The sequence below is a fragment of the Pleurodeles waltl genome, chromosome 4_1, assembly GCF_031143425.1.
Source record: "Pleurodeles waltl isolate 20211129_DDA chromosome 4_1, aPleWal1.hap1.20221129, whole genome shotgun sequence".
Classification (NCBI taxonomy): domain Eukaryota; kingdom Metazoa; phylum Chordata; class Amphibia; order Caudata; family Salamandridae; genus Pleurodeles; species Pleurodeles waltl.
Window position 1 is genome coordinate 241,798,103 of NC_090442.1, and position 24,491 is coordinate 241,822,593.

Here is a 24,491-nt window from a genome sequence, read left to right on the forward strand (position 1 = left end):
TCCTTCTTTGAGACCCAAAGCCATCTAAGGTCTGCTATGTACCTTTTTATTCCACATTGCTGCAGATGAGGATCTTGGACGATTGACCTCCTCTGGCTTAACCCACACATCAGAGTAAGGATTTTATGCCCATGAAATAAATGCTCCCACTACTCGGAGATCTGACAGACTAGAATACAATATGTCATCTAACCACTGCAACAGTCAAACTGTATCTTGCTATTTAGGGCCTTTTACACACACTCACTGTATTGTCCTGTAACATTATGAAATGTGTGCAGATGTATGCAAATGCATTGATGCAAACACTGTATTGCTGATGCCTTGGCTGGCTATCACCAGGACCACTGGAATAATGTGATTTGCTGCAGTGTTTTTTTTGCATAATTATGGATTTGCTGCATTTGCCACAAAATCCATCATCTGCTACATAATCTGCAGATTTAAACAAAAAAATTGTTTCTAGCTCAACCGTTTCAAAAGTTACTAAACGTGCAGCAGCACGTGTTGGTGCACAGTAGAAGGCCCCTTTCTTTTGCTTTCTATTTAGATGTTAAGCTGGTACTAATGAGGTGCAACCGAAGCCCAGAGAGTGTTAGCAAGTGTCAAAATTACAAAATAATGAAATACTATCACAAAATGTGACACATTATGCCACATAATTTGCCCTTTCTTTCTGCATAACTTAGTCAACCCTGCCACATAATTTAGCCCTCTCCTGCTGCATAATTCTAGTGGCCCTGGCTATCACCAATGTATCCTCATGTAAATGTTATTCTTTATTTGCCATTTTTTCTGTTTCTACTCATAAAAGTTGAAAATGAATACAAATCAATTATAATACAAATCAACCAGAAAATATAATATATTTCACTATGCGTCAATATGTTTAAGTGTGTTACAATAACAACAACATAGCTAATAGCTCTAGGCAAAACTGGACAACATGATACGTGGTTTCTCCCTGTTAGCCACGCTGTAATCTAACCCTTCAAACATTACGTGTAAATGTTAGAAAGAGATACCCTTCAGGTGGCTAAATTGTATAGTGTGAAAAGGTAAGATCTCACCTTCCATGTTTCACTAAATGGTTTGATCCTAGGCAACTACAAATACTCAGGGCACAAGCCCCAAGAAAATAAGTGGGGGGGCTACCCAAGTTAGGCAGGATGCAAGTTATATCACAATGCATGACATCATGGCGTGTGACATTGCACTTGGCATCACAACCCATGACTTCACAGGAAGTTGCATCAGATCTTAACACCTCAAGACATATGTTTAGCAGGTCTATCATGAGTACATTTAAGTGCATTACTATATATAACAAATTAGATTTTGCTTTGGGGGTGTGCCAAAAAAGTTACAGAAACCTGACACAAAATCTGGGACTCAATTTATAAATGTATTTGTTAGAGGCTCTCCCACAACGAAATTGGCATAAAGGAGAAATGTTGCAGTAAATCAGTTCTGCTTAATTGGCTGCAAAGTCTGCATTTTAAAATATATTGTGTGGGGGGGGGTTAAGCCATCTGCTGAAGAGATCTTTGTGTGCCCAATATATCTCAGGGAATAATAATAATGTGTATGTATGATGTAAAGCGCTTGAACATCCTGCATTGGGATGAGTAGTGCTATAAAAGAAATAAAACAAAATAGTGGTATTTAAATTCTTACTTGTGTAAATACTGGAGCAGACCAACACATCTGACGTCCTTACAGTGCATACATATCTCTAATATGCAGGGGCTGAACAAAGTGAAAACCATGCCTCCCTTACATACCTGTGCAGTGATAGCAAGCTGTGTGCCTTTGTTTCCTCCATTGCAGCTCATTGAGGCGCTCCAGACAGCTTCCAGCTAGAATAATCAAACAAAAGGAGACCTGATGGCCCCTTAATTTTGGCCTTTGTCCGGGCCAGCACGAATTAAAAAAATAAGTAATCCCTCTCTCATGCTGCCCAGAAGGAATTAAAGCATTTCCGAAAGTTTGTGCAAGTGCTACTGAAAATGTCCCGCTATATCAGGACGAATTTGCCATAATTTACTGGCGCTCAGCTATTTGGCAGAGTAGATTCCTTTCTAGCCTGTAGTAGTCTTCATCATTATCCTGCAGGGCTCGTCTTGAAAGCGGCAGGTGAGGGTAGGGTCGAGGATGGCAAGATGCATACTGCAATCAGCAAACAGGGCCATTCTAGGTAGCACTTTTGTGAGCTAATGACCCTGTGAATCATAGAAATGAGAAGGGAAATGATGTTGTCCCATTGTCTCCCGTGTCCCCCACACTTCAGAATTTGGGGGCAATTCATCCCCCGAGTTCCCCACACTTCCTATGCCCATGGCCGGGAAACATATTGGCTCATCCCTAAAAGACAGATTCAGGAGAAGTTTACTGATTAACGAACTATCGGTCAAACAGATTGCTTATCATTTCGTGCAATAACTCAATACCTTTCAAGGACGCTGGATCCTTTGCATGCTTAATTGAAAATAAGTTCCAGGCAGAGATTCAAATTCCTACTCAAAAGAAATCTGCGAAAGAAAAATTATATGGTACCAGTAGAACTAAATTAACCTCAGGAGCAGTGTGGAAGGAAAATCTACCCATACCAAATGGCCACACAAACCGGCCATAATGACAAGATATGTTTTGATTTGATTGATGCATTCACCTTTGTCATTGATACTTGGCTGAGACTTCAGGTTCAAATAGACAGGAAAATGAACATTCCATCATGATTTGTGTTGAATAAACATAGTTTCCAGACACTCATGCCTGGAAAAAACGCTTAGAGGTAAGGTAGGCCAAGTGGAGATATTTCAATGTGACGAGGCGCAGGAAGGACGAAATGTCTATCTCTCTCGGGCCATTTTGGTATTGTGCCAATCGCTCTCATCCAGTGGGCCCACCCATTGTTCCCTCTGGGTCACAGAGTTGCATGGGGTGTTGCCGATCATTGCTTTATATATCATTTTGTTCAGATTGCTCCCCTTCCGGGTGGGCCCAAGTTGACCTTGGCTTCCAGTGGGTTGTTTTCAGGTAGGTTGGACAACATGGGGTTATAGGTCGCAAGGGCACAGTGCAACTATAGGTATTTATAAAATTGTGAGTTGTGTGGAGTGAATTTGGTCTGCAGCTCCACAAAGGAGGTCATGTGAGAACCGCTCTAGATGTCAAACAGCTTAGAGATGCTGATAATATTCCAGTGCTTAAAGCCCTCTAGGTGGGCCATTTGAAGAAGTCATGTGCCCTGCAAGAGGGGAGGTCTCCTGCATGGGAATGGCCACATTTTTATTGAAAGCAGTCTTCCATTCATCACCTGCCTTCAGCAGATGATGATCAGATTAATCCTTTTCCTAGGCTTACTTCAATGTACCTCTTTAGTCCCATCTCTTCTCACTGTGTAAAAGGTTAAATACAATCATTCAGTGTAAATGTTGCATGTAGCTGATTTATCGCACAGTCATAAGGGTAGAAAGGCAGAAGTTAATCAGCATCCTTTTCTTCAAAGATATCAGTGAACCCTTGATAGATCTGAGGGAGATTGGTGTGTACTTTGTGTCTCTTTTCCTGAGTGTAAACTAGGGGGCCTCCTACATAAACAGGGATCTGATTGTAGCAGTTAATCAGCATCCTTTTCTTCAAAGATATCAGTGAACCCTTGATAGATCTGAGGGAGATTGGTGTGTACTTTGTGTCTCTTTTCCTGAGTGTAAACTAGGGTGCCTCCTACATAAACAGGGATCTGATTGTAGCAGTTAATCAGCATCCTTTTCTTCAAAGATATCAGTGAACCCTTGATAGATCTGAGGGAGATTGGTGTGTACTTTGTGTCTCTTTTCCTGAGTGTAAACTAGGGTGTCTCCTACATAAACAGGGATCTGAATGTAGCAGTGTTCTTTACAAAATGGAGAGGCAGATATATATTCCAGCCTTTAGTCAATAGGAGGATTATGAAGGGAGCGAGCCTGATGGAAGGCCAAGATGGCCTCAGCAGCTCATGTTCTTTGGCTGTGATATGTGGCTGGGGAGGCAGCGATGTCCCTGCTGCCATGGAGGTGGAACGTTGTGTGCCTATCAGAGCAGTGTAAGCGGAGACCTGCAGGAGTCAGAAAGAAGAGACAGCGCCCTGTGGCCTACTCCGCCCTAACTAAAGTGGTGTGACACCACAAGATCCAGAGGAACTGGTGATGGCACTCTGTAATTGATTAACCTGAGGTAAGAGATGGAGGAGGCGGGAGTCGCACCAATAGGGAAGTGGATGAATAGGCCCAGCTGTTGTGCGCAGGCAGAGGAACGCTGTGTAATTGGAACGGCAGTTATGACCTTTCGGTGGCCTGGCTGTGTGGAGCAGGCAGTAAGCGAGACAGAGGGGCAAAGCTATGGTGATTGACAGCCTCGAACATTGGAAGCGGAGACTCTCATCGTAACAACTCATGGGGGCACCTACCCTGCTCACAGCACCCATGTGGGCGTCTCCTGTGGCCTGATGATACTGCACTGTTGGAGGGGACATCCTTTTGTGAATTTTTAACAGTGGAGGAATAAGGCAGAGCACTTACCTGCTGGTAAAGCCCTGATATGGGGCGTAATGAAAAAGAAAAGTAAATCTACCTTGGAGCCAAGAAACACACAGAGTGGGGTAACAGGCAGTAGGATCATTGGAAACTCCTGGAGATCTGAAAATGTCCTATTAGAATCTATTAAGACACTGCATGCTGATTGGGGACATTAAATAGTGACTATGGCGTCCCATAAAAAGGACAGAGGAAAAGATGGAGAGTTGGGCGAGCAGAGAAAAAGTTCATTATCCTATAATGTCAAGCATATTAGATACATGTAATGGGTAACACCAGGAAATATTTAGTTTCTGCTTTTCTGCGAAAACCGGATTTGAGCCTTGAAAAAGCCCCAGGCCTTCACGCAAGTGATCTGTCTCGATGAACAAAATTAGAAATACTGACTGGTATACATGAAATAAATATTTCAACATACAATACTAGATAAGGTTCAGGAATATGTGTATTTTTTGTCCTCTGGATTTTCTACTTGAATTACCATTCGTATTGAGTGTCTACATCATCAGCCTTTTAACCGCTCATTTAATTTTCTAAACAGTCGTAGACCCCTGAGTACGTAGCGCGGACCCAGGTTTAAGAACCGCTTCCCGTTGACAGGGCTTTGGATATAGCAGCAGAAACAAAATGAGAATGGCAGTTAAATAGGAAGCAGCCTCTATCTACCACAACGACCAAACCACGCGCTGCAGTTACTAAGAGCCGTTAAGCGTCTTTCATACCCGTTCCTTTAACACGCACGCCATATCACATTTAGTTAAATAGACCAATGGATGCAGATGACCAAAGACCCTTTAAGTGCGTGTGTGCGTATTTTTATTTTCAAATGCCTGTTAGCGGAGTAGTATGATGATTCCTTTAGATTTCCAGGCCAGACCTAAAAAATATTATTGAGTATCGACTCTTTCGACAGTTTATCATGGTTTTTATTATTTAGCAGAAATGTCACATACATGCTACGCCTATGAAACAATTCGTGTCAGATTTTTGACAGTGACAGTAATGCGACACTATTACTTTCACACTGATTTCACCTGGCCACGGACGGTTTTTATATTCTATCGCACTTCAGCATGGCCTCCGCTGCTGGCACATCACTGAGCCAAGACAGCACTCGCGTGCTTCATCAAAACTCAATATGACACTCCCAGAACGCCCGTTGCGGTAGGCCTGTCATTCCGAACTACACTTCCCATCACACAGCACTACTCGCTCCTCCTGCGCTGAAGGGAGTATAGCCAGTCACGCTGCCTGGCTGTACTACATTTCCCGTCGGGCTTCACTGCGCCGCAACGGCGCACTGCCTCCCGGGCCGGGTCAATCAATGGTTGGTAGTGGCAGGGGAGCCGGTGGGGGTAAAGTGCTTTAAAGCAGCGACGCTGTCAACCCCCATTGATTCCTGCTGCCGCCGCCATGGAGGCGCTGATTCCCGTCATCAACAAACTCCAGGATGTTTTCAACACAGTGGGGGCGGATGTCATCCAGCTGCCACAGATCGTGGTGGTGGGGACCCAGGTGAGCGCGCGCGGCCCCGCGGGGCGGACGATGGTGGCCTGGTAAGGACACACTTGCCGGAGAGGCACAGCTTCCTCTTTCATTTTGGGAGGTCATGCCCATCCTCATTTGCTTGTGCTCCCGAGGGTAGTAATTGAGGTGGTGAGTGAGCCACCAGGCAAGGGTTGTAGCTGCCAAGGGCACGAAGCAAGGGACGCCGCACAGCGACCAGGAAGCGAGGATGTTGTTGAGGGAACGAAGCAGGGGATGTGATTAAGGGCACATTGGAGGCAAGAGGACTCCTGGGGCACGGGGTTGAATTGATACTAATATTTAAACACAACATGGATGATCCATATTGTAGGTAAGAAACAAACAATGAATACGAAGAATACATAGGGTTTGGAATTGTCAGTTGGCTTGCACGTAGTCTATACGCAATCTATTAGTAAATGAGCTTTGGGATACTAGCCCCTGATTGAGTAGTAGAAAAAATAAGAGGGAAAGTTGGCCAGTACCAGCTTAAATCCATAAACACTCTAGTCCCAAATTTAGCTGGCATTATTTTCACTGCAGTTTTAATATAGGCAAACCGACAGGGAAGGTAAGAGGACTCCCGGGGAAGGGATAGATTTGATAAGCATAAACACACCATGGATGATCGATATAATGGACAATACACAAACAATAATGAATACGTAGCTTGTGGAATGTCCAGTTATTGTCTTGCACGTTGTTTATACTCAATTAGTGCATCCATCAGGAGCTGTTTGTAACTGGTTGGCTGTGTCGAGCAGTGTTACGTGTTATCAGTTAGTGAAACAGTCATAAGCTGCTAATAGTGCGTAATAAGAGGGTGCTGTTAAAGGTAATACAACCTGAGTGCGTGCCATTGAGATATCGGGGCACAGGCCAATCTGCTGACGACATGAAGCAAGAAGTGGTAGCTGATGCGGAGAAAAAGCCTTTGCTATTGAGGGGTTCCTGGCTCTGTGCAGCTAATGGCTCATGCTGATTGTTTGAAAGCATAGATAACCTATTTTACCAAGATTGTCTGTGAACATATGTGACTTATGGAGTTTTCCTAATTTCCAAACGTAAGTCTCACCTACTCATGGAAAAAAGGTTTATGAATCTGGCCCTCCTGGGGACCTTTAAATCAAAGAGCAAGTCGAAATGGAAACGAGACGGGTTTCGAAGTTGGCGATGGGACAACCGTCAATGTCACGATGAGAGTGATTCTTAAAGTTTTTTGGTAAACCTTTCCGACAGTGCAGGAAAATGAACTACTTCAGTGAGGTCAGCTTTACTACATAAATATATATACTTTTTTTCTACAAAGAATGCTGTCCGGACCAAAGACCAGAATAATTAAAATACTTATTAATAATTGCTGATGAGGCCAGGAGCTATATTTAGACATGAGCACCAGTCACCCATCCCTTTAAAATCTGCGGTTTTAATGACTAACCAAAACAAAATGTTAGTTCCAGCAATATCTTCAAGATTACCCACAGTCTGCTCCTTATGCTTTTAAAAAGTGGTGATGTAGCAGCAGTAGGATGCAAGGTGTTGCATATATGTTTCCATAAGGGTGAGAAAGAGGTACAGAAGTGGCAAACAACATCACCGTTTTCTCATCCGACACTTCCTGCCTTTTGGATGAGTACTTCCTTTGCATTGTATTTTTGATGTATGCATGGCATAGGACACGTTGGTGTAATAAATTACATTTTGCCATTCAATGCCTATCTGTTGGAACCGCTGTGTATCATGAGTGGTATGTTCTGATTGGCAGCTCAGTGCCTTTGAGAGGATCGTAAATTGTCTTGCTCCCACACGTGAGCATTGTGCATATTTACCCTGAACTCTGTGTTGCCAACGTTAAGGAAAGAGATAATAGCGGGACTTTAGTTTGAGTTTTTCTTAATGACTGACAAGGCTGATGTCGTCAGAGCGCTGTACTGTTAGATAACATGCTTTGCCAGGAGACAGTTACGTGCAATTGTGATGAATTGAAGGGCTAGAAAAGTTATGTGCTCACGATTGGAAAAGGATGTGCATTGGTTGCTCAGGAAAAATGGTAGAAAACAAATCATATGATCATACGTAGAAATAGTCATGCATCCATTACATATTTACAGCATATATGAGCTCTAGTCAAATTCAACAGGACTATTGTAATAACTTAACTATTGAAAGTGTACACATGATCTAGTGAAACGAAAAGTTTCAGTGATCATATTAAGTAAAGTGTGGCAGAAATGGAACTAGTATATTAGTTCTGTATCACAGTACTGCACATCAATTTTAAGTTGGGGAGAAATGTGTTACTCAGTCAAGAATTCTTTTAGTTTATTTGTCCATGTTAGCTCATGTTATCAATTGCTTAAACAACCATTGGCAAAGCCAATAGGTCTTGCCTTTGCAGGAGTTATTGTATTGTAATTGTATTTATATAGCGCTTACTACCCCTGACGAGGCGTCAAAGTGCTTTTGGCAAGTAGCGCAGTACTCCGGAACCCAAGAGGAATTAGTGGTGGATTAGTATGGGGAAATATGAGTACAGTATTAGTATTATTATGAGTTAGGCTGAGCAGAGTTTTAGTTGGATTGCCTAGAGTAATGGAGGGATAGAGGAGGGAAGAATCCAAAAGTGTTAATTGGGATTTTATAGTAATAGGATGAGGCTTGGGATGAGTAAAGGAGAGATGGAGGAGGGAAGAGTTTGTGGAAAGGGTTAGGGAGATCATAGTAGCAGGAGGGATTTTGGATGTCAAAGGTGAGATAAATGAGGAAGAATTTAGTAGAGTTGTTTGGGAGATCATGGTAGTAAACTGAGCTTTGGGGTGAGCTAGATGCGGTAGAGGAGGGAAGAGCTTAGGAAGGGTTATTGTGGAGATGAAAGTAGTAGAATGGGTTTGGGATGAGTCCGAGTGGGGATGGAGGGACAGATTGATGGAGACATAGGGTGATGGGGAGACAGAGTAAAGCTTACACGAGAATAAATGTATATCATTTTTATTTATTGTGTGTGTGTATATATATATATATATATATATATATATATTTTGTTAAATTATTTTAAATGTAATTGTTTATAATTAAAATTGTATTTATAGACTCATTAATTTTTATCTAGTACAGTAGGAATAGAGTAATAGATATGTAAATACATAGTAAGGGAACGTGTGCAAGGAATATAATGGTATAATAAAATGAGAAGAAAAGTAGTATTGTATAAACACAAACTCAAGATTTGTAATATTTGAAGTTAATTAATAAGTGTTCTTTTCTAACATTCATTTATCTTTCCTCAATTTTTGAATAGCGAAATGCTTTTGATAATAAAGCATTTGCACATTGTGATATAAAAACAAAAGCAGGGATTCTTAAGTATCTAATATAACAACTGATCTAGGAGCTATGCAATGGCCTATGAACATGTTAAGCATGGAATAATATACACATACATATATATATTTATTGAACCATGAGTAATATACATTTGTTAATCGGGTTTAAGGAGTATGTGTATAATCTATTATAAAATACATATTTCTTAAAGAACTATACATATCTAGAATAGAATATACACATAATCAGATTATTAATACTTATCAACACAGGCATATGCAGTCCATTGCTGTTTGAATATGGTGGTTATGAAGGAAAGAGCCAACTCTTGAGAAGTCTTCTGAAGGCAAGATAGTTATCCGTGGATCTTTTATTTGGGGGCAATGAATTCCATAGTTTGGCTGCTTGAACGGAGAAGGATGTACCACCTATTGTCTTTTTCTTGTATGGTGTTCTAAGGTAGGATGCCACTCTTGAGCGGAGGTTTCTTTGTTGAATGTATTTTGTTTCCGGTGAAAAGCAGTCCTGTTCCATGTATAGCTTTGTGGTTGATACAGAGCAGCTTGAAGGTGGATTGTCTGGCAGCGGGTCACAAGTGTAGTGCTCTCAAGCCAGGCGAAATGTGGGCTTGTGGCTTTACATGTAATAGTAGCCTGGCAGCTGAGTTCTGAATATGTTGTAGTTTTTTCATAATAGATAGAGATGATCCATGGTAGAGGCCATTGGCATAATCCAGTTTGGATAGTACAAGAGAGATAGTAGCCTGCACCTTGTGTGAAAATCCAAGGTGGGGGAAGATGCGTTACAGAGTCTTCAAGGTTATTGACTGCACAATGTGTTTTTGGCATGTTGTACATCAGTGTGGCTAAAAGTTAGTGGCATGGAGTGTCAGAGTGGGGAAGTAGTGTCGTAGAATAGATTTTTTGGAGTAGGGGGAGTTGAGTGTCAGAGAGGGGAGTAGAGGTTGGTGGCAGAGTGTGTCCTAGAGTGCAGTGTTGTGGGGTGAAATACGGTGCAGTGCTTTTGAGTGGATTGAAGTAGTGGGCTGGATTAGAGTGGGGCGGGTGGGGTTGATTGGATTGGGGTTAGAGTGGGGTGGGTGGGGTGGATTGGATAGGGGTGGGGTGGATTGGATTGGAGTGGGGTGGATGATTGTGCTGGATTGGAGTGGGTTGGATTGGGGTGGGGTGGATTGGATGTGGGGCCAATTGGATTGTTTTGGATTTGAGCAGGACAGATGGAGTGGGACAGAATGTTTTGGATTGGAGTGTGGCAAACTTGAGTGGGTGGGTTGGAAGGATTGGAGTGTGATGGATTGGGGTGAGTGGTTTGGATTGGTCTGGGGTGAATTGGATTGGTGTGGGTGAGGTCGGGTGTATTCGTGTAGGTTGGAGTGGGGTGGATTGTGGTGTACTGCGCGATTATGTGTTAAAGAATAATTTCAGAAATTGCACAACCGAAAGAAACAATGTCGCTTTGCAATATTTAGAACAAGATAACTGCCATCTTTTGAGAACAGTGCCCACAAGCAAAAACAAAACATGAGTGCAAAAGTGAGAATTTAGGACTTGGCTAAATAAAATAAATTAGTTAACTATAGAATATAAAACTTAACAATTGTGTTTTGTCTTTCAGGGCATATTTTTGCCCGTCATACATCTTCTGTTTGCATGGCACTAGAAGTTGAAAAGAAGTTCCTCAATTATGTCAGGAGCAGTGGACGTGCACTGATAAAGTTGAATCACTCAGTGCTTGGTCCCTGCTCCACAGACAGGAATAGAAATTATGCTAGTCCTGCAGAGACCCATTATGAGACTGTAAAGACGAGTGCCACACAAGCCAACAAATGGTAAGCAGCGGGCGGGCTATAAGCTCACTGTAAGATTACATAAGTCTCAAAGAGACAGCACATGCACCGTTTAGACGAGACTGAAGAAGGACATTCAAAAGTACAATAACAAAGGGCTTTGGGTCACTCCTTTGAGCTGCCGACTTTCATGTAGTTGTCTTGTTTTCCCATTGGCTGGACTATCCGCAAAGCTCATGGCATTTTGAGGAGGGTTGCATTGTTCCATATTTGTTTCCCTTAGGTTTTGGTGCTGGGGTATTTTTTTTTTTTTTAATGTAACACTGAAGATATGATATACGAGCCATGTTTTTTTTTTTTTTTTTTTTTTTTTAACTCAGCTGACATGATTATCTTTTTAATTGCAGATTTATGACTTTTTTTTGCTTATGACAAGTGCACTATTTGAATGCTTTAGTTTGCCCTAAACATGGTGCTCTTCACCGATCGTTCTTGTATGTAGTCATGATAATATATAACATACAACAAAAAACTGTTTGTGGGATGGGTAACCAAATGCTCTCCTCAAAATGTTAGTGCTACTCAAATGCTGACATATATTGCTCGATCAAAAGTGGCCCCCTCTTGAATTGACAGTTGGTTACAACTTCCTAAATCTGTTTTTCAGTTGAGGCTGGAGTGATCCTCTGCATCTACTACCACGGCAAGCCCCACTATTTCCAATACCTGCAGCAGTAGGACCCTGTCTTCCCACCCCTCTGGAAACCCTTAAGTCTGTGTCAGCTGCAACGATGGCAGAAAGTCACATAGAATTTCTTAAAGATGAAGCAAAAATACAGACCCTTTGTCAAACTGCCCGTTATTCATAATGTTGCAATATATACCTTTTAAGATCATGACCTACAATGAAACTGTCATTTCTGGCTCCTTTCCATAATACACTTCTTTGAGGGTGTAACTCAACAACAGACCTGACTCCTAGCTTCCCTATTGTTGTAGCGCTCAAGCCTCTGTGTGATTGTTAGAAATGGGGTCTCTGGCTGGCTATGGTAGGCACCTCAGCCAGACAGAAACCCCACTCTAGTCAGGGCAGGGGAGTTGCATACTCTAGGTAACAACTTCTAGCTTGGCATGATCAATCAGGCTTATCTCCGAAGCAGTGTGTAAAGCGTTTGCACAACACGCACAACCTAGTGACACAATAAATACACCACAGAGAAAACTGCACAACAGGTTATATAAAGATAAACTGTATTGCATAAACATTATTAGACCAAAAATGACATGAATATGTGATACTCTACTAAGAAAGCAGTTGCCAGTTCATCATCATAAATGCAGAATAAGACACATTCCCATATTGCATATGTCACATATTCATCATCATGAATGCCTATAAAAAGAAACATTTCCATATGGCCCATGTCAGGATAAACACATCGTAGAAGAGACATTGTTGCGCATATCACTAGGCCCTCAAAGCAGTATTCTGTGCTCCTGTCTTCAGATAGCATGATCTACGTCAACCTTAGAGAACTTAGATATGCAGCATGTTGTAAGGAAAAACATTTGGCACCATGAGCATATAGGCTCAGTACTCTTCTTATAGGTTATGCGGTACCAAGGCCTCACCACGTTCACCTCAGGAGCTCTCGCACCCCTATCATTGTTGGGACTACAGTACTTAAGGAAGAAAGCACAGCACTCTGTCCAGCACAAACAAGGCCCCGCGTCCACAGGTAATCCCACTTTGAGGGAGGGATTGGGGAGTGAGGGGGGCGCGCAAGATAGCCCACTTTTTTTTTTTTTTTTGTCGGGAAGACCTCTCCCGGTCTCCTCATGTGGCAGCACTCCAGTGCAGCTGCTCTCCACCTTACACGGGCCCCAGGAGCGAGTCCAGATCCCTCCAGGGCCCTATGGACTGGTACCTTGCTCCTCGGGGAGCCCATCCAGCATGGGAAGCTTCCCCAGCGTCTTTGAGCCATGAGCCAGCTCCTCTGATGTTCTGCCTGGGTTTTTGTGGTGAATCCTCCTGGACTCGGCCTCTGCACTCTGCCTTTTCTCCAGCGATTAATCTGGCACAGCACAGTGACCATCCCCTACTCGGAGTACTAGCCCAAAGAGGCCTTGTAGAAGGAACAATAAATCCTGGGACGACCAAGTGATCACTACGTGCTAGTTGCAAGAAACAAAAGTGGAGTGTCAGGCACTTGCCGAGCGCTAGCTGGCAGCAAAACAATGAAGGAATACACACAGCGCTTGTGCAAACGATGTCAAAGCGTGCTCATCATGTGCTGCCACTACCCAAGCAGGGGCGAAAGGGTGCCACCAGTCAGCTCCTGGAGCATACTGGGGTCTACAAGCAGGATGCAGGCAGGCCAGCACAAAGGGTCCTGAGCACAAAGTGGCAGTCCTTCCTGTGACCCAGCAGGCCACAGGTTAGCAAAACAGCAAGACAGTCCTAATGGCAGTTCCTTCCTGGGCTAGACACCAGGCAGCAAAAGGAGCAGTCCAGATTAGTCCTTTGTGCAATCCAGCAGACCCTCTGGCAGAGGTTTGGTCCCAGTTCCAAAAGTGCTCTAAACATCTGGGTCTACAACCCCTCTACTTGTACTCAAAAATGCCTTTGTTCAGGGGTTGACTTCAAGATAGACTTTTCAAGTGAAGCACAACACTCTTTCAACCCAGCCCCATCTCCATACATCAGTAGGGGGTAATCAGCCCATTGTGTGAGGGCAGGACCCAGCCTATTCACAAGCAAGGTGTGAACGACCCTCCCTCTCCCCAGCCCAGGAAGACTATCAGTATGCAGATGCCTCTTCTGTCACACCCAGCCCATCGTGTGATGGCTGGCTGGAAAGTATGCACCAAGTGGCGCTGTTATTCTGCCCCAGACGTGGATTGGGGTAGGGCTGCAAAGCCCTAGAGTTAGAAGCACAGAGGAATGCCCACTTTCTAAAAGTGGCATTTCTAAAATAGCAATGCAAAATCCACCTACACCAGTAAGCAGGATTTTTTTACTACCATTCCAGACACACTGAATATGCCAAGTGACTCTTTATAGATCAGAAGATGCCACTTAGACATATGTAAGGGCATTTCAAATGCAATCTATGAGAAGAGCGGCACTCACAGAATTGAGAAATTAAATAGGCTGTTTGTCACTACTAGGACATGTACTACATAAAGATATGTGTCCTACCGTTTACTAACACCGCACCCTGCCCAAAGAGCTATCTATGGCCCACCCTAGGGGTGACTTAAGTATAGTAAAATGGGAGTTCAGACCTTAGCAAGGGTTTTGATTTGCCAACTCAGTGTAGAGGTAAACAGTGCAGGCAGACCCTGCCGTGGCAGGCCTGAGACATGTTTGAAAGGCTACTTCTGTGGGTGGTGCTATCTGCGCTGCAGGCCCACTAGTAGCATTTAATTTACAGGCCCTGGGTATATGGTATACCACTCTACAAGAGTCTTACTGGTAAATTAAAGAAGCCAAACAGGTGTAATCCAAATATGTTAAGTTTTAGGGGTGAGAGCACATGCAGTGGTAAAGTGCCCAGAATCCTAAAGCCAACATAAAGAGGGTCAGAAAAATAGGAGAGGAAAGGCAAAAGGTTTGGGGATAACCCTGCAGAAAGGGCAATTTCCAACAGTGATTAAGTGAGTTTCTTGCTTGGGTTGAGCTATGCATTTGGCCAGTGCACATTTTCTTTTTGTCGGACAGTTTCTTTTAATAAGAGACCACATCTGCTTTAATGCTATGAACTTCTGCTTCTTGTTTGTATTGCTCAATAGATTCTTCACGGCAAATCAAATTTGCATGTTTAGGCGCCAAGTAAATGTCTTGAAAATTTCTACCCGGAAGCTGTTCATTAGTAATTTGATACTTTAGGTTTTTGCTTCCAGCAATTGATGTCCTTGAGGAAATGTTTGTGGTGCAAATTCGCATTGCAGTTTTAATGTATGGCCTGAGTTGGACAAGATGTACGTTAGTCGTGGATCTCTTTAATTATTGTAGCTAGTAATGAACCATATTGGTAAACTGATAGAGTGTGCACTTAAAGCTCATAATGTGCACTATTTTGTTTGGCAGGCAGTGAAAGCGATCTGCATATGTGGCAGCAGCACCTGCATGCACACAAGCACGACCATGCAGAATAGTTTGACTATCGTCGGGGTTCACATAAATACGTTACCTAATCCTAAATGTTAATCTGTTCTAGGCCTCATCTCCTCCCCATTCTCTTTTACTTAACATACATGGAAGTCTGATCGCATGACCCATCGCATTATCAAGTCATAACTTTCAAATTTGAATCCAAGGCAAAACATAGACCACTAATTTTACTTGGAAACAATATCTTACAAAAGGCAATTTTATTTGTTTTCATTTCTGATATGTTAATGTTCATCTACTGTTGAAAAATTTCCCACAAATTAATGAATTATCATCACGAAGGAAAGCTTAGCCTACTTAAAAAATTCCAACTCACTCTTAAATGTTTCAGAGAAAAGGATTATTATTAAATTGAAGAAGTGCGTAATCAAATATTGAGCTGCTCCTCCTATCACTCATAGGCTATTGTGGTAGATAGGAGTCTAAATAACCACGGTATGGTCTTTGAAACATTTGGAATAATGTGTTATTAAAATGGTCATGTTAGGCAGTTTTCTGAAGGTGTTATATTCAATTATGGGGCTTTGTTGTTTAAATGTCTCACTGATTGCTCAGCTGTGCTTAAATGTCACTATAGCGGTCTGTTAAGTTTGGGGAGTATATGAAACACACAAAAGGTGATGGGAGGCCCCTTGTATTAAGTCTAACCACTGGCAATATCTCAGGGTAGCACTTCAATCCATTATTCCTTTGCTCACCATGCCACCTCAGTTTGGACCCAACCTTATACAAGTAAGTCTTTTTTTTCACTTTTTTTTTTTTTTTTCTTTTTTTAAGCCTTGAGCTTGGACCCAGCCATGTCTAAATCAGTCTTGGCCCAGCTCTTCATGAGAACAGTACAACCCAAACTGCCACCCAGGACCGGTTTCACCCTAGTTATAGGCTCATCAGGCAGGTACAGCTTGGTTGCAGGGGCATAGTGAGCACATGACCGATGTCTGGGCATACCTATGCCTCTTAGTATGGTACATGACACACAGAAGGTGATAAAAGGCTACTTGCAAGAAGTCTTAACCACTTGTAGGAGGTGTAAAAAAAAAATGCACCAATTGTTTGGCAGTTAAATGTCTTACATCGGCTGAAGTTTATATTTTCACCCCACTCACTAATATATATATCTACCAACCAATCACACCACTGTGCCACAGCTGGACTGCGGTTTAAACGCACTGCAGTATCAAAGGGCAAAAAAAGTGCCTTTGCCATGCAGGGAAAACTTGTTTTATATGTGTCACCCCTAAAGTGTGCCTTGTAAGCACATAAAGCAGTGTTCCGATGATATATTTAAAAACAAATTACTACAAATTTAGAAAGTGGGCACTTGAAGTGAACTCAATTTTCGTTGTGTAGGTTCAACAGCATTGTCCCCAAGTCTAGGTATGATTAAAATAAGTAATTCTACATCTTTTCTTGGGAAGATGCTAGACAAGTTTATTTTCCACTCATTTAAGAAAAAAGAAATCTTAGTGAAAGCTGATTTATGATAACTTTAGAAGAAAAGTACATTTCGGTTGCCAGAGCAAAAACATGCTTAAAACCAGCTCTACCACTCATCCCACTTCCAGAGCTGGAATACTCACTCTTGACTGAAACATTTAACCACAGTGGCTCAAAAGACAACAGTCTGCCTCTAAGCCTAGGAAGTACAGGGTGGTATTAACTATTGGCTTTCATATACAGCCATGGCAACCAATGGTTAAGTGTCTTCAGCTGCATGCATTCAGTGACCATTAAAAAGACTGGCTACTGTATGGACTTGGACTTCTGAAGAGCCTCTGCTCCCCTCACTCCTCATGCCCTATCCTTACCCCTACCTCTCATGCCTGCTTGGTGAATAAGGGCTACGCGACAGATGCACTTTTTGTCAGTTTTAATACTTGATTATTCTAAATCTAAATAGATTTGTCCTGGATCTGACCAGATGCTTTTGGGATTTTGATAATAAGCTTATGTCGAAGATGTGTTTTTTTTTTTAGTCTTTGTACAATGAATTTTGCATTGGTGAATTCATCCAAAACGATTACTTGTATTACCTTTATTAGTCGTGCGCAGTCGTATTGCTAACAGATTCTTCATTTTAAAATGCCTCAGACCAAACCTCTGTGTTTAACAATGAGTTCTTCTGAGGTGGTTAGGACGATATTAAACTGTAGGCTGATTAGATATTCAGAATCCAGATTTAAACCATTGAAAACCACATCCCACCTTAAGCATTGCCTACTTTGTTGACAAGTGTCTTGCAAAGTCACACTAAATTGGGTACAAAATCCACCTGAAGAAAATACCAATGTGGCATAGTATGTTATTTTTTGTGCTTCATTGTAAGTGTTAAACCTAGTAGTAGGTAATAACATGTAATGCCTGTCTTTGTGACATGTGTTATCACAGTCTTTGCACTACTGTACTTCTAGGCTGTTACATGTACTGCCACTGTGTCTAATATATGCTGTAGTCAGATGTGGTGGGGTGATGGGGGGGGTTCTGTACTTCCAGTGGGTGAAGATGACTAGACCTATTCAGGTATTGTGGAAGGTCAGCTGGATAAAATGAAATGGTAGTCTTGTTAGTTATTCTGGTTAGTGAAAAAGAGGGGCAGTGTTTGAGCGAGGTAATGCAAGCATGGGATGAAATTCATCTTTAAACTCACTGTGTGGCCCATCCATAAAATGTTGAGCTTGCCCCAAGAGTGCATATCTTTGTTCAAACTACACAGAAGGGGGTTGATATTGCAGCTACACAAATCTTAATATTTGGTGGTCAGGAATCCTCCTAAATATGTTATTGAGACCAGGCAAATAGTGCTCTCCTCATCCATTCTACCATATGCCATGGGGATCTGCTATTCTTGGGCCCTGAGATTTTAAATAGTTAATTTGAACTCCAGAGTGTCTGAGAACCTGTTCAGCTCCAACTGGATTGCTAGAAGTGAAAGCTCTGGCTTGCTAATAAAGCAGAGGCGATGGTTAGCAAAGAGCACCACTTTATCCAGTCTCCTCCACTGGTAACCCCTTAATATCCTTGGTCCTTTGTTTCTTCAGAACCAATGGCTTTATGGATGGCACAAACATCAGTGGGTACAGGTGCGGCCCTGTCTTGTGCCCCTGGTCGCTGGGATTTCTGGGGAGAATTCACCTTTGATTTGAAGTGTAGTGGAGGGATTGTTAAATAAATCCTGGATGAATGTTTTACTTTTCAGACCTGTGGAGGCTTGCTGTAGTACCTTGAAGAAGTATGGACAGTTAACCCTGTCAGGTGACTTCTCCACATCTACCAATAGAATGACTGCAGGTTGCTGATGCCTTTCAGCTGCTTTTATGAGGCTAAAGGTTAGTCAATTGTTGTCCCCCTGTCTGACGTCCCTTGACAAAGCCTGATTGCTGCACTCGGATAAACCAAGACCAGACTGTGTGAAGTCGTCGAACTAAGATGAAAGCATAAATTGAGGAGTGCTATTGGCTGATAAGACCCACAGTCTGTAAGATTTTTGTCAGCTTTTTTGTAATTGGCTTGCAATAAGAGCGAGACATGTGAGGCCAGCATGGAGTTGTTAACCAACTGGAAGGTCAGGAAGTATCCGCAGGGGGCCTACTAGTATGGTAGAGTATGCCTTATGGAAGAAGGCTGTGAAACCATCAGGCCCTGGGGCCTTGCTGCTCGGCATAGCTGCAATCGCCTTCCAAACCCCCTCCTCCGTTATTGGCTCCTCTAGCTTCTCAGTTGTTTTTTAAATCTGGGGGGAGATTTTCTTTTTAGTAACCATCTTGTCATTGGGGGTGTAAATGTTGGCAAGAGAAGAGGGCTGAATAATATCTTCTGAAAAGTGGTTAAGATTTCAGCTGTGGAGGTCTAGTCCTTGGAGCCTGTCAGCTTTGCACTTTTTTTTTTTTTTTTTTTTTTATAGTATTTTTGTTTGGTGTAGAGCAGCTTGATTCTTTCATTGATAGTTGCTTTAGTTCTTCTCGGATTTTGAGCGGCTCCTGTGTTTTGCCTACTGTTCGGCCTTGCTTGTGTTGCTGTTTTTCCTGGGCAAGCTGGTATACTAAACCAGTGTGTTTTTTTTTTTTTGTTTGTTTGTTTTGCCAGAGGTTCGAAAGTGGCTGAATGTGAAATTAATTCACCACGGATTCCCGCCTTGGCAGCGTCCCATATGGTACATTTAGCTACTTTCCTGTTGTTTTCATTGCAATAGTGCTTAATCACCTCATTTATGCTTTTCGCATAGCGTCACAAAAGGCATTTTAATTAAGGAACCCCAGGCGTGTGCTTAGTTCTTGTGGGAGAATTGTGGAGATGTGTATCACAAAAGGGGCGTGGTCTGACAAAATCATAACCTCTACAGCTGAGTCAAGTACCTGAGGCAACAAATCTCTAGAGAGCAGAAAGAAATCTATTCAGAAATATGTCCCATGCATGCCGGAGAAAAAAGTGTGATCTCTTTCTCCATTATACTTCAGTTGCCATATAATCACTAAATCCAAACCGGAAAGGGCTACCACCAGTGACGAAGGAGGGTTGGTAGGGGTCCCGATCTGGACCTATCAAGGTGGGGTTGAGGCACCATATTAAACACCTCTCCACCCCATTGTCATACCTCTCTCGTGAGGAAGTGTGATGTTTTCCGAAACAGGGATGGAAAAAAAACCTTCTTGGCCCGCGTTAGGCCCATAAACTGATATCACTGTAATATGGGTCTAGCGTTGTGTTTCCTCAATGCCCGTTGTCCTATCTCCTTGTCAGATGTTTTGCCTTTGAGTGTAAGATCGAGTCTCCTGTACAAGAGAAATGCACCTCTCCCAGGTTTGGATCTGTGCGTGGAGTGGAACTGTGTTGGTATCCAATGAGTAGCAGTTTTTACAAGATCAGCCTCTTCTGTTAAGTCCTTGTCAGCCTCTTTCCTATGGAGCCATTGGAGCACAGCTCGACGATTTATGGGGGAACTGAATCTTTGGACATTTAGTGAGATCATCCTTAGTGGTGCCATTGGTAAAGTAAGGACATTTCTGTGCAGGTGCGGTTGTGTGAAATAGTCATAGGAAGCCCCTAGGCTCCTCAAAGAAAAGTCTCCCAGAGTGCTGTCACTAATGGCTCTAACCCGCCCTGAGGGTGAACACTGAAGTGCATATTCGAACTGGAGTGCAACACCCATCCCCATCTGTGAATCATAACTAGAAAAAACCAACCAACTAAGCATTGAAATTTACTGAATGCATGAAGACGCCAGACGAGAAGGATACATCACAGGCATGTGCGTCACTCCTAGCTTAACTATATACAACTGATAACAGTATTGGAAATCTAGGAATGGGTTAGCTCCACAAAATGTGGCAGGGAACCTGCCCCAGTGGGTCCGCCAGGAGTATATATGAGTGAGATCAGTCAATGAAGGAAGTTCTGCATCCGGTCAAGGCCAAAGAGATGAACTGGTGCAATGGGAGTTTCTTCTGATGATCAATTGTCATCCCATGATGGGGGCTAGTTTTTCTCCTGTAAAATACAAAGGCGTTGAGCTACTTTACGAGGGTTTAGGGAGTCACCATTTACCCCTGGCCCCTCCAGTGGGATGCATAGAGGTCTCTGTCTCAGATGGTGCCAAAGTGGTGAGGTCCAAGATTTCTTGAGCTTCTCTGATGTCTTTTATCACCCAGCGTTTGCCTTTAATGGTGAAGTGGAGGCAGAAAGGAAAGCCCCACCCCTAGGAGAGATTTCCTGTTGTAAATGAGCCGTGCTTTCCTGAATTCTTTCTGCTTGGCCAGGGTGTGAGAGGAGATGTGCTGAAAAGCATGATGAGGCCATGGAAAGTCACCAGTTCTTGTTTTCTGGCTTTGTTTAGGAGCCTCTTTTTTGCCAGAAAAAAGTGGACCTGTGTTAGCACGTCAGGTGTCAAGTTCTTGCACTGTTGATAGACTGAGGCCACCCTGTGATACAATCGACCATCCTGGCCTTGAAGAATGTGGGCAAGCGGAATATGGCCATAGGATTCGAGTTCTTGGCTAGTTATGTTCTTGTCTATATTTCCTGGATGAATATTGTCGCCCCACCAACATTGGGTGTGTGCTGTCGCTTGAGCGCGTTTCGCCTGATTGTCTGCTTATTTTGCTTGTGAGCTTGATCTGTGATGAAACCCTCAAAGTGGTTGAGTAACAGCACAGTCTATTGGATTGAATGATCTAATTCAACAAGCTTAGTTGACCGATCTTGCAACAGGGATGACGGATCTTTCTGAAATTACTGGAGAAGCATGTAACTATCTTCCCTCATGTCTGTGGCTTGGGAGTCTGTGCACTCCGGTGGCCTGGGCTCCCGCTCAGTATCCAACTCTTGCTGATTCTGTGGGGTACCTGATTTGTGTGATTGCAGCATGTCTTTTATGATTATAAATATGACTTTGAGGTTTTGCCTCTGGTCCCCTCCATTATGGTACAGTAAGTGTGAATGCCTCCCGCCTCTGTGGCCAGTACAGACGCCAACCACAAAGGTGTTTGGTCTGACCAGGATAGTAATCAACTTTCTAGGAGGCTATCTCTTGGGCAGGTGTTTTAAGTAGCTGGTGGGGTGTTCCAAGGTGACACCATCTCCTTATCATAGAGAGGGCCATCCCCAGTCACATAGGACAATTCTGCTTATGTCCATAGGCCAAGTTCTCAGCGCTGGAGGGTCCTCTCTGTGGACAACAATGGTGCAATCACCCCAGGTGCTTTGAGGGTTGCAACACATTGCTGGCCTACGCTTTTCTGGTGCCTCCCAGCTTAGCCAGTGGCCTAATTTTAGCTGAATTCACCTAGGGTGAAAATGGTAGATTCTGTCTTGGCCCCTGCAGACTGTCCACAGGCGACAATGTTGGATTGGAATGATGCAGGAAGGCTGATCAGTCCACTGAGGCCATCTTGGAATTTTTCCTTTGCCCACACTTAGGAGACTTGTGTGAGGAAATTGCTTAATTGGGGTCTCTGTGCAGCTATTTATGTTGTTTCTGGACTCTTCCCCCAACTTCAGAACCCCCCCTGAAGCCTATTTCTAAGTCATTACTGATCATGTATCGGTGTCAGCTGAGTTTGTTGTGGACCCGAGACGCAGAGCTTATAGTTGTGCTTTCCCATGTGCGTTCCACTTCACTGCAATGTTTATGCAGCTGTTGGAGTTGCTTGACCATCGCAGTACAGTTGGCCACCTCTAATATTAAAGGGCACAGCTCCTGTCTGAGGGCCATTGTTTTCCCCTGCAAATATTGGCATATCCCCAATGCGGCTGCTGTGCAGTGACCCAATGTGACCACTTTCTGTGCATCCCATTCCAGTGACCTGGATGGGGTGGAACCTTTGTTTAGGTCAAAGTATTTGGGTGATATACTTCGACAGGTCTTCCCTAAATGTGTTGGGGGGGGGGGGGGGGGGGGGAGAAGGAGGGAGGTGGTTCTAGAAGCACTTCTGTTTGCAGCCTCCGGGTGGGTATCCTGGGGCACGTCCTACCCCACTGCAGGGCTAATTGCAAGGGGCAGTGGTCTGAAAGGATGGGTGCCAGGTACTCTGACCTGATTATCTGCGCACACAGTTGCTCGTGCATGAGAAGAGGTGTATCCTGATATAGATGTCATGGACTGGGGAGTAGAACAAGAATTCATGATCTAGTGGGTGCCCTAGCCGTCACGCGTCATGCAGTCATCTCTGGGCAAGCCAGTTATCGAAGTATTGTCTGGCAGGTGCATGCAGCATTATGCATTGAGGATACAGAATGGTCCTGGTCTACGTCCGACACACAGTTGAAGTCGCCATCCCTTATCTCCTGAGAGTGTGAGTCACAGAAAAGCGCAGGGGGAAGTGTGTGCGGAAAGCCTGACTGGTTGGTGTTGGGTGCATGTACCCCCGCAAGTGTGAGGGAAGCCCCATTGAGGTGTCTCTCCGTTATCACATAATGCCCTCTGGTGTATACCCTATGAGTGTCTACGACTTAGGGGTTGCCCGGGGCATTCCAAATAAGTACTCCGCATGAATAGGTCAGTGCAGATGTGCTGTGCACTTGTCACCTCCATTTTGTGCAGATCTTGTGTAGTTCCGCTAGAGGGAGGTGTGTATCTTGCAGCATTGCAATGTGTGTGGTGGTGTTTGAGATAGGCATGAAATCTGTAGCGTTTGGTGGGAGTAGCAGTGCCACACACAAGCCATGTCCGGACATTATAGTGTGGGGTGTGACTATCCACATGGGTTCCTATGGTGTATGTTGATAATGTGTATTCCCCCCCCTGTATATAGTGCGCTGCACAAGTTGCACCCCCACTCTGCAGACTACCGTGCCCTGTGATGTTGTGTTGATCCGCAGCAGCACCTCAAGATGACTCGTTTAAGGCAATATGAATAATGTGGGAAATGACCCTTTTTGCAGGGTTTTTCCTCCTATTTTTTCTAACCTGTTTTTGTTAGCTTTAGGACTCTGGGCACTTTACAGCTGCTGACCAGTGCTCTCTGTCTAAATTGTATTGGTGATTGGTTTATCCATGGTTGGCATATTTGATTCGCTAGTAAGTCCCTAGTATATTGCACCCTGTGTGCCTAGGGCCTGTAAATCAAATGCTACTAGCAGCACTGATTTGCCACCCACAGGAGTAGCCCTGGAAACCTGTCTCAGACCTGTCACTGCAATGTCTGTGTGTGCAGTTTTAAACTGCCATTTCGACCTGGCAAGTACATCTACATGCCAGGCCCAAACCTTCCCTTTTTCTACATGCAAGTCATCCCAAGGTAGGCCAGATGCAGCCCCACTGGCAGGGTGCAGTGTATTTAAAAGGTAGGACATGTGGCGGTGTGTTTTACATGTCCCAATAGTGCAATGCTGCTACATTTGTTTTTCACTATTGCATGGCCTATCTCTCCCATAGGTTAACATGGGGATTGCCTTGAAATATCTTTTAAATGTAATTTCCCATTGGGCACAGATAGAGAGATGGAGTTTGGAGTCTGTAAACCCACGCTTTAAAAGTACATCTTCTGGTGGAGTTGTTTTTTAGATTGTAAGCTTAAAAATGCCACTTTTAGAAAGTTGGCATTTTCTTGCTTAACCATTCTGTGACTCTGCCTGTTTGCTGGAA

At 43.4% G+C, this 24,491-nt stretch overlaps 1 protein-coding gene across 6 annotated transcripts in view; it reads left to right on the top strand.

The window, feature by feature from the left end:
* Nucleotides 1-5,839: 5,839 nt before the first annotated feature.
* The window catches only part of DNM1L (dynamin 1 like), a 473,848-nt gene continuing 455,196 nt past the window's right edge, over nucleotides 5,840-24,491 (top strand). For 2 of the 6 annotated variants that reach the window (XM_069228230.1, XM_069228231.1), the window contains exon 1: nucleotides 5,861-6,092. In XM_069228230.1, coding sequence (XP_069084331.1) covers nucleotides 5,991-6,092 — 102 coding nt within the window. In that variant the 5' untranslated portion in view covers nucleotides 5,861-5,990. Of the gene's footprint in view, nucleotides 6,093-6,127; nucleotides 6,436-24,491 lie in introns of those variants that run through there. The other 4 variants (XM_069228228.1, XM_069228229.1, XM_069228233.1 and 1 more) reach the window with 4 other exon arrangements.